The sequence below is a fragment of the Cervus canadensis genome, chromosome 23 (assembly GCF_019320065.1).
Source record: "Cervus canadensis isolate Bull #8, Minnesota chromosome 23, ASM1932006v1, whole genome shotgun sequence".
NCBI classification, from domain to species: domain Eukaryota; kingdom Metazoa; phylum Chordata; class Mammalia; order Artiodactyla; family Cervidae; genus Cervus; species Cervus canadensis.
The window spans coordinates 43,661,828-43,681,569 of record NC_057408.1 but is presented as its reverse complement, the minus strand read 5'-3'; the positions used below and the strand labels follow the sequence as shown (position 1 = coordinate 43,681,569).

At 39.9% G+C, this 19,742-nt stretch overlaps 1 protein-coding gene across 1 annotated transcript in view; it reads right to left on the bottom strand.

The window, feature by feature from the left end:
• Positions 1-19,742, bottom strand: part of CDH2 (cadherin 2) — a 248,102-nt gene that overhangs the window by 192,154 nt on the left and 36,206 nt on the right. The window contains exon 2 of the mRNA XM_043444109.1: positions 16,271-16,382. Within this exon, the coding sequence (XP_043300044.1) occupies positions 16,271-16,382 (112 nt within the window). The remainder of the gene's footprint in view (positions 1-16,270; positions 16,383-19,742) is intronic.

Genomic DNA, 19,742 nt, shown 5'->3' with positions numbered 1-19,742 from the left:
ACCTAGGGTTACAGCCAGGACCTGGCTGGCGTTGTATGAGGCCCTGGGGATACTGGGTAAATAAGTGACCTGGTTCCACCACATAGAGGTGACCATCAACCTCAGGCCCATGGCAGAAAAGAAGAGACCCTTGAGCAAAGCAGCAGCTTTTCGATCCCTGTCTTGATACTTCCCCTTCCTAGCTATAAGCCTGTAAACCAGCTTCTCCTGCCCCCGCAGTCATGAAGCTTGTGCTCCCACCGTCAAGGTGATCCTCATCAACCAGGATGCAACTCGCTTTGAGTAACAGAAATGCCTCTCTCACTGTCTGACACAGTCATTAGGGCTTATTGGCTAACATGACAGGAAGCCCAGGGATGGAAAAAGGTCTGGATTACATTAATTCAGCAGCTGAGTAATCGCATCAGAGGCCAAGCTTCTCTCCATCTCTCCTCTCTGCCTGGAAGTGACGGACTGGCAAGAACTGTCGAGATTATTTAATTCCTTGTCTTCATCTAGAGAGGAAGAGAACCATGGAGGCAAAGGGAAGGAGGTGTGGGGTACAGTGATGAGGGGGCAAAGACCTAGAGAGAAAGGTAGAGAGGAAGCAAAATTTCCCTAAACTTGACCTCACTGATCCAAAAGTTTCCACTGTGGTCATAGGAATAAGGCTATGATGTCTTGTCCCTAGAATTGTAGGTGTATCAAGCTTCTAAATCAATGAACTGCACAGTAATCGAGGAATGAATCTCAGGAAAGGCCACTATGACGCCAACTACACAACTGATTTGCACAACTTTATTCACCTACTGTTTATAGCTTTTCAAGTCTGCTTCATCCAGATGGTCCTCTCCAGAGTCCATAATCACCTAATTCTCCTTCCATCACTGGATGACTCCCACCTCAAGAGCCAGCTCAGTTCCTCGCTCTGAAACTCAAGGGTCTTTGAGATGGGATAAGTGTATAAGCATTAGTTGCTCAGTCATATCCAACTCTTTGCAACCCTATGGACTGTAGCCTGCCATGCTCCTCTGTCCATGAAGATTCTCCAGGCAAGCATACTGGATTGGGTTGCCATTCCCTTCTCCAGGGGATCTTCCCAACCCAGGAATCAAACCCGGGTCTCCCACATTGCAGGCAGATTCTTAACCATCTGAGCTATCAGGGAAGCCCAGATGGGATGTGGGGGTCACAAAGAGTCAGACTAACACTGTGTGACTAACACTTTCACTTTTGTCCCATCAGTCTACATTTTGGGATGTTTTCTCCAATAAAAATCTTCCTCCCATGTCCATCTGATCTCAGACACACACCCCTTAACTACTGCCTCCTTATCTATCCAAAATGCCACTCTGCAAAGCATAGTTCTCAAAGTATGCCTCCTCCAATACCTCATCCCTGCTGTGTCTGGTCCCTCACTGACCTGACTTTTCAGTACACCCTATGGAGGCAGCATGGTTCATCAGAAAGATCATGGGAGTGGACATCCCACTGACCCGGACTCAACCCCTGGTGCCACCACTTGCTAAGGAAACACCTTGGGGAAATCACTTTAAACTGTCTGCATCTGAATTTCCTTACCTGCAACATAAGTAGAAATGAAAGTGTCTATTAAGCACCTGGAACATGCAGACATTTGATAAATTTTAAAAATCTATTACCATTACTGGGCTTGCCAGGTGGCACTTGTGGTAAGGAATCCACCTGCCAATGTAGGAGACCAGAGTTTGATCCCTGGGACAGGAAGATCCCCTGGAGAAGGAAATGGCAACCCACTCAAGTATTCTTGCCTGGAATTTCCATGGGCAGAAGAGCCTGTAGTTCAGGGTGCCACAAAGAGTTGGACGTGACTGAGCATCACATATTATCATTATAGAACCTTGGAAACTTTTGCTTTTATACAGTCTTCTGATGCTGTCTAGAGCTCTCACACACTAGATCTTCACTTCACAGGAAGTACTCTGGAAAAACAAAAGATTCATCAATTTCTCCCCTACAAGCTACATCTGGCAAAACCAAGATGGGGCTTTATGTGGACTACCTACATCTTCTCCCATCTTCCATAGCAATGAATTTCTATTTCTTAAGTAGAAAATATTCCGGGGCATACAGTATGCTGGGTAGTGATTTGTGGTCATTTTGGAAAAGAAAGGTTGAGACAATGGACCTTGTGCATCTTGACTGGCAACAAGGACTTTAAAACCCCAGGCAAGTAAGTGTATTCTGGCACACACAGGGGGAGGTGAGAGAGCTGAAGGGGCACAAAATGTTCCACCTGAAGCAGGCTTTCTGGGCAGCACTGCTCTCATGAGCCAGAGAGGAAGGACTCCATGCAAGGGACAGAAATCAGAAGACAATATCCAGACTACCTCCAGCCACTCATTACTCCTACAGTGAGTCACCTCAGCTTTCATTACCTGAACTCAGTTTCATTACATGAACATAGAAACGCTCCCCTTCCGCACCCCCAGATGCACCCCATCTTAGCTGTCCCTTGGAATTTTGGGCAATCAATATGATGTTTATGAAATTTCTCAAGAAGTATAACACACTTTATGCAAATGTAAAAAGCAAAGGCATCACTCTGCCGACAAAGGTCCGTAATAGTCAAGGCTGTGGTTTTTCCAGTTGTCATGTACGGATGTGAGAGCTGGACCATAAAAAAAGCAGAGCACTGAAGAATTGAGGCTTTCAAACTGCAGTGCTGGAGAAGATTCATGACAGTCCCCGGGGAAAGCAAGGAGATTAAACCAGACAATCTTAAAGGAAATCAACCCTGAATACTCTTTGGATGGACTGATGCTGAAGCTCCAATTCTCTCGCCACCTGATGCAAAGAGCTGACTCATAGGAAAAAACTCTGATGCTGGGAAAGACTGAGAGCAGGAGGAGAAGGAGGCGACAGAGGATGAGATGGTTGGATGGCATCACCAACTCTATGGACAGAGACAGTCCATGGGGTCTCAAAGAGTCGGACATGACTGGCGACTGAACAACAACAAAAATACACTTATAAACAAACAATCTGAATACCAAAGGTAAGGTGATTCTTATACATTTCAACACAGCCTCACCCAAATGTGCATATTGCAACCACCAGACATTATATATCAATAATCAGCAAAACAAAGGATGTACCCTGTTCTTAATTGCTTAGCTTATTTAAATGGTTCCCTAGGAAAATAATAAATTATAATTATGATTTATGGGTTAAGTCATTAGGGCATTTAAATATCAAACTACTAAACTTCTGACAGTGTGGCACTAATAGGGATTGAGAGTTCACGCCATCTACTAATTTGCTAATCATTAGTAAAGTGACAATACCATACTGGGGCTTCATCAGTTTGAGTAGTCAGTGTGAGATTACTTCATAAGGGAACATTTTCCTACAATATAAACGCAACAAGATGCTTTAATAAATGTCTTCGACATTGACAGAATAGATGACAAGTCAACAAAAGACGCCATGGCGAATCAAAGTGACTGAGCTGAAGGAATAATTACATATATGCATAATGTGAAAATCTGCAGGATTTAATTTCACAAAGGAATCAGGAGAACAAATATTCAGCTCTGTCAAATTTTTGCTCCAATCATCCCATGAAGGCGGCCCCTTATTTTTGCCCTTTAAAACCACACAGAAATGCTCCAAAGGAACATTTATAATTTTAAAAATTGCTAGAAATGGGGACTGTTTCCCCACTACCATAAGTAATAAGTGTGAGCTGGGCTCTGGTATTTTCCAAAGCAATGCAGACAGACTTCCTTAGCCAGGAGAGAAAACAAATATTTGCTGAATACATGTTGGGAACACAAATACTCCCCAAGCTCTGAAAATTTCCACATCAACACTCAGTTAAATTTGTAATACCTGTTAACCTGAGAATATTTAATTTACAGAGAAATTCTGAAATAAAAGACAAAAGTAATAATGAACTTGCCCTTATTTGTTGGGCTTGAAAAATACTTCAATGCACAGCTCAATAAGGTCAAGGGCAGATGGGAAAGGAGAACTTCGGGGAGGCCAACTGATGTCAGAGGAAGATCATCATAGCCCATCGGGTGCTTCCCCTCAGACAGAAATACCCTTGGTTAGACTACAACATGAGCCAGTGAATGAAGGGGCCAGGACAAGAGATTTCGACCCTAGGAATTAGAACTTACGGGCCATTTCCTGTGATGAAGATTTTTTTTGTTTGTTTGTTTTCTACCAGATAAGTGAAGAGCCTTGTTCTCCATGTATTAGCACTTTTTTAGAACTTAATAGTCTCCTCATCTGAGCATCTGGTAAACTAAATATTCAGATATTCAAAAACTAAAAAGAATATAATGATAGTGGACACAGATGTTACAAGTGTTAACATGAACAAAGGTTTCATCAACATCTATTTTAGAAGTTGATCCAAATCTGTTCCAAAGACAGAAAGTGGGGTTCTACATAAAAAAAGCACTAGAGAAGAGGCAAGGTACAACCTCCAAAATATAACATCTCTAAAACCATCTGATCTATGTCTCTGTCATGTAAATACACACTAAGGACCAACTATGGAAGTCAGGCAGAGACTACCTTTATTGGAGTCACCTGGAGTCCATCTGTAAAAACCTGAATGTATGAAAACTGATCATATTGTTTTTTTAAAAAAAAATAAATAAACAGAGGTTGGCAGAGTAATCTCCTGTACTTTTTAACACAGACACTAGAAACAAAAGTTACACTAAAAAGAATAAGAGCATATGAAGAGTGCAGAGCCATGTAACTGTCAACTGAGAAGGTAGAGTGATTAAAATCTGATGAATTCCTACGTTACAGGGACACTTCCTCATAGATTGGGAACCTTACAGGGAGGAGAAACCACCTCCATCACAAAGACTGACTGGCCGCTAGAGTGAGGCCCAAAGGAGGCATCAGTTCAGTTCAGTCGCTCAGTCGTTGCGACCCCATGAACCGCAGCACACCAGGCCTCCCTGTCCATCACCAACTGCCAGAGTCCACCCAAACCCATGTCCATTGAGTTGGTGACGCCATCCAACCATCTCATCCTCTGTCGTCCCCTTCTCCTCCTGCCCTCAATCTTTCCCAGCATCAGGATCTTTTCAAATGAGTCAGCTCTTCGCATAAGGTGGCCAAACTATTGGAGTTTCAGCTTCAACATCAGTCCTTCCAATGAAGGACAAAGAAGGCATGGCCTGGTGCAAAGACACCGGTCTTCAAAAGTGGCTGGCATTCTCAATTCCACTCTTGAAACAACAGGGTATGATGATGCTTCCATTTGGGGGAAAAAAAGCCTAAAAGTCATTTTCCCCCCAAAATTACAGCAAACTAAAGCATCCACAGAAGGAACCACACTGTAGAAAGAAAAACAGTCCACACTGAAGAAAGAAAAATAATAGAATGAGGTGTCAGTGACTTTGCCCTTACAAGTGAGCAAACCCTCACCAGGGTGCCCTACAAAAGATTCAATGAGGAATAATTAAAAAAAGCAAACTTGAGAATCCTGAGAGACAGGGTTCAAATCACAGAGTTACCCAAGTCCAAAAAACACTAATAAACAAACAAACAAAAAAACAGTGTTCACATCTCCAAATGCAATAAAAGGTTCATTTCTGTTATATCAATTTAGGGGATAACCATCTACTCAGATCGAAGTCCTCAAATGAAGACTTGTTATAACAATTATAGATATGCTTTAATAAGATATACATCTTCTTAGAAATAGATGATTTCTATTTTCTGTTAAATTCATTTATCAGCAGGAATGTCAAACACTAATAACTGGGGTGATTGAAATCCCCTGTTATTTATACCTACACATGTCTGCAATGGATCACAATAAACTGTGGAAAATTCTGAAAGAGATGGAAATACCAGACCACCTGACCTGCCTCTTGAGAAATCTGTATGCAGCAGGAAGCACCAAATAGAACTGGACATGGAACAACAGACTGGTTCCAAATAGGAAAAGGAGTATGTCAAGGCTGTATATTGTCACCCTGCTTATTTAACTTAGATGCAGAGTACCTCATGAGAAGTGCTGGGTGGATGAAGCACAAGCTGGAATCAAGATTGCCAGGAGAAATATCAATAACCTCAGAAGTACAGATGACACCATCCTTACGGCAGAAAGTGAAGAAGAACTAAGGGACCTCTTGATGAAAGTGAAAGAGGAGAGTGAAAAAGTTGGCTTAAAACTCCACATTCAGAAAACTAAGATCAGGGCATCCAGTCCCATAACTTCATGGCAAATAGATGGGAAAACAGTGGAAACAGTGACAGACTTTATTTTTGGGGGCTCCAAAATCACTGCAGATGGTGACTTCAGCCATGAAATTAAAAGATGCTTACTCCCTGGAAGGAATGCTATGACCAACCTAGACAGCATATTAAAAAGCAGAGACATTACTTTGCCAACAAAGGTCCACCTAATCAAGGCTATGGTTTTTCCAGTAGTCATGTATGGATGTGCGAGCTGGACTATAAAGAAAGCTGAGCACTGAAGAATTGATGTTTTTGAACTGTGGTGTTGGAGAAGACTCTTGGGAGTCCCTTGGACTGCAAGGAGATCCAACCAGTCCATCCTAAAGGAGATCAGTCCTGGGTGTTCATTGGAAGGACTGATGCTGAAGCTGAAACTCCAGTACTTTGGCCACCTGATGCAAAGAGCTGACTCATTTGAAAAGACCCTGATACTGGGAAAGACTGAAGGCAGGAGAAGAGGACACCAGAGGATGAAATGGTTGGATGGCATCACTGACTCAATGGAGATGAGTTTGAGTAAACTCTGGGAGTTGGTGATGGACAGGGAGGCCTGGCGTGCTGCAGTCCATGGGGTCACCAAGAGTCAGACACAACTGAGTGACTAAACTTAACTGAACTGAATGTCTGCAATGGGTCTTTTCTCCATTGCCTAATATGGAGAAATCCAATTTTAAGAAAACCATAGACCATGAATTGAAATAAAATCTTAACGTTGTCTCAAAGTTGCTGTAGGCTGAAACTCATCAACCCCTTTTTGATCATTTAAAAATTTAAAGAATGTGTGTGTGTGTGCCTGTGTATCTGTGTGTCTATACATTTGTGTATGTTGTTTACTCCACTGATTCGGCAGCTATTGTCAGCCACAACTTACAGATGTTGTCATATGCCCCTCTGTCCAAATAAGGATTTATAACAAATACTGGCATTGATTACTGGGGCTTCTATGTGTCTAGGTTGCCAGGTGGGGTCTCCAGATGGTGTTGATGTTAGGGCCTTTTTGCAAAAAAAAAAAAAAAAAAAATCTACTTACAGGTCTAACATGTGAGTTCAACAATCATTTTTTAAAGTGCAAGATGGTAAGCAGTTCATCTGAAAAACACCCACGAGTCTTTGTTAACCGCAGTCTTATTAACAAGAGCCAACAGGATGATGGAGTGGTACACAACGCCAAGTCCTCCCTGGGCTGCTCTAGCGCAGCATCTGAGTCAAAGGCAAGAAGGATGGCTCAACAGCACAGGCAGGACTCTGAGGGCGTGCGTTCAGCCGTGGAGGGAAGCTCACTTTCCTCTGGTTGAAAGGGAAGGGTGAACCAGAATGTTCCAACTCCACTGAAGAAATGGTCTCATGTGCAGCCTGTGGCAGAGATTTCAGGAAAGGTGATGATGCTCAAGTATTTGAAGGATCTCTCAGGGTAAGTTTCCACTGCAAGGAGTTTGCCCGTCTTGCTGACCAGCATTGCCCTGTTCCTTGAAAAAGACCTGGCATGTGATGAACGACCAAAAATACTTGTCGAACGAAAAATGATGAAATGAATGACCTCAGAGGAAAAGAGAACGCACTCGCTGCTCGGTGCGGTGCCAAATGACGAAACAGGCACCAGCGGGTAAAGATTTTAGGAACATATGCTTCAGTTCAACTTTTTCAAAAATCGCTTTTTAACAGTGAGAGCTCTTCGGTGACGGAGCAGACTCTGTAAAGGAATGATCTCTTCCTCCTGGGGGGAGGGGACGAGCAGTGGTATTCTCGCAGAAACTGGATAACCATCTGTCAAGGATGCTCCAGCAATGAAAACCCTGTTTACATCATTGAACACCACAAGGGTTTCATTTTTATCCTAGCTGCCATTTCTGAAGAGCAAACCTTCTGCTGATATAAAATCACCAAGCTGAAAGGAAGGATTTTTAAAACCCTTTCAGGAGTGACTCAACAAAAAGTGCAAGAGTGGTTCCCAAAAGTAGGTGCATAAGAACATCTGTGCGGCTCTTCTTAAGCACAGATTTCTAAGTCCCACATGATCGCATTTCTCTAGTCCACTCCAGGATATTGTCCTAGAAATTGTCTCCTCTCTCCCCCTCCCCACTGGGGTCTTTGCCATCAACATGCAACCATGTTGCATGGGATGTTACTCCTCCATCCTTAAAAATCATCCTCGTTTTTATTTGAAATTTTTAATTGGAGAATAATTGCTCCCCAATATTGTGTTGGTTTCTGCCATACATCAACACGAATCAGCCACAGGTATACCTGTGCGCCCTCCCTCTTGAGCCTCCCTCCCAACGCCTACCCAATCCCACCCCTCTAGGGAGTCACAGAGCACCTGATTTGAGCTCCCTGGGTCACACAGTAAATTCCACTGGCTATTTATTTAATTTTTTAATTCATTTATTTTTTAATTGAAGGGTAACTGCTTTACAGAATTTTGTTGGCTTCTGACAAGTTAGCTATCCATTTTATATATGGTAATTTATATGTTTTCATGTTACTCTTTCAATTTGTCCCAACCTCTCCTTCCCCCACTGTGGCCACAAGTCTATTCTCCATTTCTGCCCTACCAAAAACAAAACAAAACAAAACACCATCCTTGGTTGAATCTGCTTCCCTCTCAATTGCCACTCAATTTCTCTTCGTCCTTCTAAAGGAAAACTCAATCTGTGTGGCCAGCTTCCCGCCTCCACCTAACTATAGAACACACCAGAATCGAACTCACCCAGTTACCAACATGCTGCAAAATCCATGGTGAATTCTCAGTCCTCATCTGAGCTGACACTTCAGTAGCATGAGGTACAGAGGGTCACTCCCTCCTTTGATTAACAACTTTACTTGCCTTTGAAGGTACCACATCCTACTGAGTTTTCTCCTAACTCTCTCTGCTCACTCTTTCTCCGTCTTCATTACCTGTCTTTTGCCTTTTGAATCGTATCTTTAAGACAAGAAATCATAGGGGACTTCCCTGGTGGTCCAGGATTAAGAATCCTCCTTCCAATGCAGGGGACACAGGTTTGATTCCTGGTCAGGGAACTAAGAGCTCACATGCTGCAAGGCAACCAAGCCCATACGCTGCAACGAAGACCCAACATAGCCATATATTTTTTTTTAATTAAGAATTCAAAACTGTAAAGGGATGAAACAGTTCCTGTATAAAATTTTAACAGCCATGTATCCCAAACATCTGAAACCCTACTCAAAAAATATCCAAATATTTTATAGGAAATGCCCACTATCATGTTGATAAAGGCATAAAACCAATCCTTGGGGTTTTTAAAAAACTTATTTTATTGAAGTAGAGTTTATTTACAACATTGTGGTAATTTCTACTTTACAGCGAAGTATTCAGTTATACACATATAAATATCTATACAGACAATCATATTCTTTTCCATGATGGTTTATCACAGGATATTGAATACAGTTCCCTGTGCTATACAGTGGGACCTTGTTTACCTCCATTCTGCCTCTTAATCCTGACTTCCTCATCCCAGAGTGCTGAAAGGCTCCATATGAAACCATTTCTTTCTTTCTTTGGGCTCTACCTCACACTTAGTGAAAATCCTTTTAGTGATTTCACCCTGGGTCATGACTGTCCTTCATACACTTAGAACTACCCACACTGCAGCCCAGACCACTCCACTAAACCCCAAACCTATATCAAAATGTCTTCATTTATCTTTGACATTCATCTCCACACACTCAAACCAACTCCTGATTATTCCCGTCACAGTGACTAACATTCTTCACAGGATTTGGACCAAATATCACAGAGTCATCCTTGACCCCTCTTTTCTCACACCATCCATCCAATCCATCAAACTCTGCCAGCTCGATTGCCAAAATATATTCCGAGAATAAAGTTGGGCTTCTATCTCCTACTACATACAAAAATGAACTCACAACGGGTCAGTGACCTAAATAGAACTAAAATCATAAAACATCTTAGAAGAAAACATAGGAATAAATCTTTATGACCTTGAATTTTGCAACAAGACAACTTAGACGTGACACCAAAAGCAAGAGCAACAAGAGGAAAAACAGGTAAGCTGTACGTCGTCAAAGTCAAAAACTTCTGTGCATAAAAGGACATTATCAAGAAAATGAAAAGACAGCCTAAAGAATGGGAGAAATATTTACAAATCATCTATCTGATAAAGATCCAGTATCCAGAATATATACAAAAAAAACTTTTAACATGAGAACCAAACAATTAAAATATGGGCAAAGGACCTGAACAGACATTTCTTCAAAGAAGATACACAAATGTCACATAGCCTTTGCATTTGCAGTTCGCTGTTATTCTGAATGTTCCTCTCCCAGTTATCTATAGTACTTGAACCACCTGCAATATCAATTCTTACTCAAATGTCTCCCATACAATGACACTCCCCCTGACCATCCTATTTAAACAACAAAACCACACATTCTTCCAATTTCCCTTCTCTGTCTTATTTTTCTTCATAGCATCTAACATAAAGTAAATCTTATTTATTGTGTTTATTTTCTACTCCCCACCAGAGGCTTACTATTTAGCCTAAAAGGACAGAAAGGGGCCCTCAGATCTTAGGAGGGCAGATTTAAACCATTCAGTGCCTGCTTGTTAACACGTTTGCATAGGTGAAGTGTGACTTTCTTCAACACAGATCTGGTTGCTACTTTGTGAGACAGCAGACCTCAGCTACTCCAAATTACTGAAGGATATAAATAACTGCGAAAGGACTTAAAACAAAGAAGTGACCACCCAAACTGGCTTATCTTGGTTTGTAGGATTGCATTAAGAAACCTAGACCTAAAACACATCACATCAAAAGGGATATAAAAGAATGCCAAGTATTAAATAAAGTCTAAATGGTTATGATGAGAACAAGGATGAAATTTCTTAGTTCTTAGGTTGATCTTACTATATTCCTAATAGCTCTTAAAAAATAGCTGCCACAAGGTATTAAAAATAAAAGCTCTCCACCCTAGAGAATCTACATGGCTGTGTTTCATTTGTAACTCCTAAGAGCCTATCATCAATATCCAAGAGAACCATCTGGAAACTTAACACCTTTTTCTCACAATTGGAAATCAGTGACTCAAATGATAAAAGAATCTACTTGCAATACGGAAGACCTGGGTTCAATCCCTGGGTTGGAAGATCCCCTGGAGTAGGGAGTAACAACCCACTCCATATTCTTGCCTGGAGAATCCCATGGACAGAGGAGCCTGGTGGGCTATAGTCCATGGTGTTGCAAAGAGTTGAACACAACTGAACGACTAACACACACACATAAAGTTAGCAAAAGGCTGTATAAACAAGACGCTCCTAACCCTACCTTTTAAGTATCTTAAGACATTTACACAAAACAATTAAAAAAAAGATCTGTCAAAATGAAAAAGGCTAATTAAAAACAAAAGCCAAGGTTTCCTAACATATTAGTACAAGCCTGGAACAAAGAAGACCTGCTTGAGATATAGCTGACTCCCAAATTAAGTAATGCATATCATACATGAGCAGTCAGATTATTTTTTTTAAAAAGTAGTGCAGTTGTATAGTCCTACTAAATAATAAAAATGATTTCAGTACTGATATCTGAAGATACCATATGACAGCTTCCTCCCAGAGTGTTAATGCAGAGAGGAGCCTCAGTCAGTAAGTAAACTAATTTAAATCAAATTCTATCTAGTTGAAAATAGTCATCATGGGCTGCCCAGAGTTGGTGAGTCTGAATGCATTACTGAAGAGCTTCTTGGTAATTGCAGGTTGCTATTTATGTTGACCAGAGTCGGAGGAGTTTACTTAAGCGAGACGTCTAAGCATACAGACCACCAGTGCAAAACATACAGGAAAATCACTCATAACATCCACACTAAAAACAGTCTAGATGCTCTGTGATGTTGCAGTGTGGTTGTTATTTCCTAGTGTCAGATGCACCGTTGGTGACAGAATGAAAATTTATGACTTCAGTTATTTTATTTTCAAGTAATGTGCTACCACAAGAGATTCTTTCTAGTTCAGTGGAGTGTAAGTTAAATATTTGAGACTAAATGTTATTTTCAAAAGCCCTAAATTTCTGCTTGTAAACAGGTATGCACAAAAATTATTCATGGTGACAATCATCAGGAGGTATTTTTTAATCACAGGGGGACCCCATGGATGGTAGCCTGCCAGGCTCCTCTGGCCATGTAATTCTTCAGCCAAGACTACTGGCGTGGGTGGCCATTCCCATCTCCAGGGGATCTTTCTGACTCAAGGATAGAACCCAGGTCTCCTGAACTGTAGGCAGATTCCTTACTGTCTGAGTCATCAAGCAAGCCCTGCCTTAGAGTCACCAATTCCCAAATATGTCTAATAACACAAAAGCCACGGTGCTAAGTGGGAAATAAAGACCAGTTCTAAGATAGACTTGTCACAAGACACAAGGACAGGTAGGCTAGCTCATATTCTTCCCTGTGTTACTCCATAATGTTTTTTATTTTTTAATCATCATTAGCATCATCACTAAATTAAGTATCAGAAACCTGAGTTCTAATTCCAAATTTGTAGCTAACAATCTAAAGCACTGTATAATCATGGGAAAAGCCTATATCTCTCTGAGCTCCAATTTGCTTATCTATAAAATGAAGAGGTTGGCAAGATACGCTTTTAAAACAGAATAGAAAAATGCAAGGCAAAAATGACGACCTAAACATATTAAAATTGATCCTAACTTACAAGAGGCAAACCCAGAGGGTACCATGGGATTTAAAAAAAGGAATGTTTTTCATCTTAGGGGAAGTAGGAAAATGAAAAACATTGTAAAATTCAGTGGTTATGAGGATGGAGTAAAGAACAAACATACTTTTAACCATGAAAAGAGTTCTACAAAAATGTAAAACAAACAAACAAAAAAAAGTCCATTACCTTTGGCCTAGGAATCTTACTTTTGAACACAAATCCCCAAAGAAAATATCCGTAAAGAAAAATCAAAGTTCGCTAAAAAAGAATCTCCATAGCAGCACAATATGTATAAGAGAAAAATTGGAAACAACCTGTAAGTTCAAAAATAGAGGCACAGTTAAGCAAAATCTGGTTTTGTTAACAAAATGGAACAGAGGCCTGGATAGCCACTTTTTTTTTTAAAGTACTGAACTTTTTTTTTTTTTCAAAAGAGTGGAAATATTCGACATGATATAATAGGAAATGTGAAGGTTGATCACAAAATACCTTTGCCCTCTTTATGATCTTACCAAAAACTCACTGATGAAAAGCAGAAGAGAAATTGGAGGCATGGAACTAGCTTACTGGGTCCACTCTTTCTATGAAATTCATTACAACAGCAGAAAATAGGAGGGGCTGGTGGGGAGAAGAGAATGCTCTTTAGACAACAGTCCAGCTTTTCTAACATAACTCTAACATCTTCTCTCTCCCGCTAATGCTTCATGTTTTTCAAGCACTTTCAAAAAGATTGTGACTCCACTGTTTGAAGAAGAATCATTATTCATGGCACTTATACACTTGAAAGTTAAACTTCTGTACAAAGTCTAGTGAACCAGGAATCTACTCTACAAAACCATCCTATACCTATGTTTGGACAATGGTCCTCCTCTCCCCAAAAGTCATCAGGGGGAATTGAAAGGAAGCATCAAGTGTTAGGAGTTGCAAGTTCAACAGGCTTTTAGACTATAACCTTAATAAGATAGAAACCTGCCACAAGGCAAATGCCTTGGAAAACTGTTGCATATTTCTTATGCACAATTACTTCTTTCCTTGAACACTATAGATCACAAAACCATGGCCAAGGTGATCACTCTGGTTGGCCCAGCAACAGATTACTCTCAGCTTTAGAATATACATGGTGAATGCACTTAGCACAGAACATAGAATTCATGAACATAATTATGACTTGGTATTTATTTTGGTTAAGTGTACACAGACACTTTTGGATTATCACGTCACTAAAAACTCCAAACAGTTATTAACAGAAACTTTAAAAAGAAAAAAAAAGGGAAAATTCTTCTCAGTAATGATTCTCCCAAATACACGTAAGTGGTGACAACACTCTTGTAGAGAGCAATGGTGATGTTTCACAAAAATCTTCCTTCTTCTAAAAGAATAGTTTTTCTTATGAGTCAATATTATGAACCTTATGTTTGAAGCATTAAGATGCTGGTGTCTGTTAACATATTTTATGAATGATAAAGAGAAAAAGTAATGATGTGTCAGAAGAGAAAGAACTTTATTAGAAAGCCTAAAAGATCAAAATGGTAACAATTAGGTATACCAAACCTGGAGAAATTCTACCAGAGACTGTCATGTCAGACTTCTCCCAGCGATTGTTAGGGCACAGAGTCAAAAGTATTCTCAATCTTTTATATTGACAACTCTAGAAAAGTCCCAAGTTTCTAGGTTATACTGAAATGATACTGGCAATCAGTTATGCCAAGTTTCATCACCAGCATGATCTAATAATTTAAAAACAGGCTTTCATTTTCAAAACTATTCAGCATAGCAGCATATTTCACCTTAAATCAATGGCTTCCAGAGACAGACCATATGTTTATTCTTAACCAGCAAATTTCAACAAGCTTTTAGAAGAAGAAACTAGGAGAAGGAAATTATCCACTTAAGAATGAATCTCAAAAGTAAAATGCAAAAATGCAAACAATTCCAGTGAAATTTTTGATCTGGAGAAATTACTCTCTAGGATTTTATCAAAATATGTTTCAGCATTCAAATACTACTTAAGATCACATAGGTAGGTCCTAAGATGCCACATAATAATTTACAGATTTGAAGAAGATGACAAATGTGCAGAACTCTGAGACTTGTATTAAATTTTTTTAAAAATCTATACACTTTGATTTGAATTAAACCTCTATTGCATCAACCATTAGCTACTAGATGAGAGAGCAATTCAGCATTGAGACAGACTGATTTAATATTTACTCATTAAAAATATCATGTGATGAGAAAGGGATGGGAGGATGTCTTAAAAATAACTTCAGAAAGATCACATATGTGTGAGCAAATCACAATCAGAACAGAAATGAAAATAAAAGGATAACCGGCAACAAGGAACTTCAGTAGCTAAGGGGCTATTTACATTTCAAAGTCCTCTGTCTATGGTATTCTTAAGTATGATACCACAAAGGTCTGTCAGAGCGACAGAGAGTCTTCAATTAAGGCTGTGTGCTACAGGCCTGTGTCAATTAATTAGTTGAGGTTGCACAGATTTTCTGAAAGTGGCTATCTAAAACAGCCTCAGATATATGCACGATTTGCGGGGAATTAGAATTTAAATACAACTTTCTAACCAATTCTTCCTGCTTTCCCATTTCTATGACATTTTGTGTAATGATAAATAAGTCCATAAAAATATGACTAACCAAAATTTTATTTGCTTTCAATTAGAGGTAACAGAAGGGGCTTTCAATTTCGCTTTGGATTTCAACTTTTACTTAGATTTTATCTAGATTTATTGGCAAGAATTTTCATACGATATCCATCAATATAATGAATCTGATCCATATTTAGATAGGAGATGAGTCTATATTGGAAATTCACATGTATTACAACTAAATCAGCTATCCATAAACAACGGCATAATAAAAATACAGATTTCATGCTTTTGCCTTGAGATTTTTACCTGCTAAATCTACTCATTTTAATTTTGCTAAATGTTAGTTTGACATGTCTTAGCAATTCTTTGATTTGCAATACTAAGTAGATGATGGTTGTAAATAATGTTTAAACCAGCAGAATCAGATATTTGGTAAATATGATCTTTTACTGGAAGTAAAATGTAGGCAGAAAATGGTAAAAAAAAATTAACTGTGTGATGGTTTCCACCATAAATGAAAAATGGAAGAGGTTTTCAGGAGATCAGGAGCCTTCTAGTTGTGTACATAAGAGATTTATGAGCTCGTCTGTAATCCTAAAATAAAGTCCCTACAGTCTCATTATAGGGACTGTGAAAAATTCATACTTGTACAGTGGAGATCATTTAGAGACTTTTTAACAGTGAACGGTATTTCAAGAGCATTGGTGCTGCATGTACAAAGGTATCTTTTGAGGTCGTACCATTGAGAAGGGGCTGTCCTTCCAGCACATCCCGGGACAAGACTGCACTGTAAACATCTTCAGGAAATCCAGTCTTGCATAACGCGATCTCCCCAGAAGCCTCCACGGAAGCCTGCAACACAACGAAAAAAATGTGTGCTGTGATCGCCACCTCCTTCAACGGAGAAACATCCCACTTGGCATAAAGCCTCACTTTTCCCACTATTTTGTACAAATAACCCCTTTGTTTTCGGAGTGGTTACAATTAGAACGTAGAGGGCAAAGGGTTAATCTTTTTGATAACTGGAGTAGAAGAAACAAATCCCACTTGTCTTAAACAGCAAAACTGAAATAATGCACATTCCAGGATCTTCTCAGGACTGAACATTTCCATTAAAATGGTCATTGTGAATGAAAAACTCTCAAGTGAAGCTAAGGGGGGAGAAGTGGGGTTGAAAGGCCAGCCAGAGAGTTTTGAGGCTCCATAGATCACCATCAATAACTCAACTTTTCAAGAAAAATGTACACATTCCAGCATATTGATTTGTATATTCTCATCTAATTCTCTATGAAGTTTGTTTCAATACGTTCCTGAACTAAAAAAAAAAAAAAAAATGGTGATGTATTTACTGCAGGGTACAGAGTGTTTTATACCAAGTAAAACCAAGCAATTGAAAGTATATATTTCTCTAGACTCACGGACATAGAAAACAAACATAGTTACCAAAGGGGAAAGGCAAGGAAGGGAAAAATTAGGAATTTGAGATTAACAGATACCCACTACTATATATAAAACAGACAAACAAGAAGGACCTACTGTAAGCACAGAGAACTATATTCAATATCTTCTAATAACCTACAATAGGCTTCCCTGGTGGCTCAGATGGTAAAGAATCTGCCTGAAATGCAGGAGACCCAGGTTCAGTCTCTGGGTTGGGAAGATCCCCTAGAGAAGGGAATGGCGACCCACTCCAGTATTCTTGCCTGGAGAATCCTCATGGACAGAGAAGCCTGGCAGGCTACAGTCCAAAGGGTCACGAAGAGTTGGACATGACTGAGTGACTAGCAATGTCAATAACCTATAATGGAACAGAGTTTGAAAAGGAATATATAAACTGAATCACTTTGCTGTACAGCTGAAACTAACACAACATTGTAAATCAACTATCCTTCAGTTAAAAAAGGAAAGTGTATTCTTCTCTAATTTGAGGGCAAGGACACATTAAAAATGTAAATAAAGATTAAGACAATTATGTTTCCTTTTTATACTCAAAAATTAGAAAGTTGCTATCTCTTGCCATCCTCCTCCCTCTCATCACACATACCCAGTAGGCTTAAAACTCAGTCATACCAAGTGCTATCCACCTACCCCTCTGAGTTAATTTCCTCACTACTTCCCTTTCTTTCCTACTTCCTACTGACATCATCACAGGATGATTAAGCCTCAGTAGAACACAGGCATCGTTTGCATTAATTATAAAAATCTTTGGGAGGTGGGAGGGAGGTTGAAGAAGGAGGGGACCTATATATATATCTATGACTGATTCATGCTGATGTATGGCAGAAGTCAACACAATATTGTAAAGCAATTATCCTTCATTTAAAAGTAAATAAATTATTTGAAATAATCTTCACCCGGCCCTGATGGGAATCCAAATACAGGAGGAAGCGAGTGGACAGAAGCTGCCCGAGGGAGCAGCTTCATTTCAAAGTTAAGGAGGGGCTTAAACTTCAAAAGCTGCAGGGCCAGCCTTGTGAGCAGTCTGCACTGCAGAGAAGAACCAGAAATTGGGAGGAAGGAGAAAGGGAGACCCCAGAGATAGAGTGACCTCAAAGCAATTGTCTGAAGGAAGCCATACAACGCAGATTCACAATTGAAGGACTTCCTGGGTGATGCACGGGAAGTGTTGCAGACACTGAAGTCGCAAGAATCCAAACTGATCTAAAATGTAAACAGTTCTTTTCAGATCTGAGAAAAACAAGGAAAAAAGGACATGGGCTTTGCTAATCTCTCTGTATCTAATCTCAAGAATGTATTAGGAGCAACAGGGAGATATTAGATTAGACCCATCAAAGTAACAAAAATTACTAAGTCTGTTATGGGCAAGAAAAGATTGTCTCAAATCAAGCGTACAGAGCTATCAACCCCTTCACAGAGGTATCAGTGGATGCAGCTACAGTCAGCATGAAAAATTCTAGTAGAGATAACAGTAGCATATCCTGCAGGTATATTCTTGGTCACGTCTCCCATGGGTGCCCTAGCCAACATGTGTAGGAATGTTCACTTCAGCACAGTCGTAACTGCAAGACCTAGAAACTACCTAAAGGCCCATCAATAGTGGACCAAAAGATTTTCACTTAGTCAAGGAGAAAATAGCATTAAAATGGAAGAATTAGAGCTACATTTATCCACAAGGTTCCATCGCAGAACAGATACTCAGTTACTTTAACTTTCATGTAAGGTTGAGAGAGAAATTTAACTGTAAATCAACCTAGGAATGACTATTATCTTTAGTAAGTTTAGAAATCTATTTATAAAACATTCCAAAATCAGATTGGTACCAAGATACACTGCAGTCTAAATCTTTACAAACCAAAAGCAAAAATCCAAAGCATGACTGATGACAGTTTTTATATATAAGGCTTAAATTCAAAAGGTAATGTAATACATATGTAGTAAGAATATAAAAATATACAAGGTACTGATAAGCACCAAATTTAGGAGAGTGGCTACCCCAAGGAAGGCGAGTGAGGAGAAGCACCAGAAAGAATCCTATAGGCAGCTTTGATTTTATTTGTCGTAATTCATTTCTTTCCAACAGAATCTAAAGCAAACAGGGTAAAATGTGAAGGTGTGCATAGGCACAGAATGATATGCATGTATCATCTCCTATATACCCTGCCTGCTCTGCATATTTCAAAATGAGAAAGAGATAATATCTAGGGCTCTCTGATCAGTAAGAACTTGGGCTTTCAACAATCATCAAGTTTGGGACACTGGGTGATATTTTGCTATTTGCCAGCTGCAGATATCCAGCCATTCATCCTGGGCCTGACACAGAGTAAGCACTACTAGTTAGCTTTTCTTTAGGCTGACGATAACAAATAAAGAGAAGTCCCAGGTTCACCACAGCAATTGGACCAATGTGTTGTAAACCTGTGACCCATAGGCTAGGCGCCAGGGGCCTCTTGATCTTCAGTCCTCCTGCTACAGATGGGGGCATGGGTGGGGATCCAACCCCAGGAGGTGGATGAGAGCAGAGGGGAGAGCAGGCCAGAAGCAAACAAGGGTCACACTCCATCCTGCGGGGTGGGGTCAGGGCAGCATGCGGTTTTCTAGGTTGAGCTCTCAGAGGTCAATGAAATCTACAGACTAGTGGAAGTCTGTCATCTCTTATTTAACTCCACTCCTAGTGTCTTGTTTTCCAATGGACCTGCCCTAAGCATGTGTATGTTCAGTCATTCTGTCGTGTCTGACTCTCTGCAACCCCAT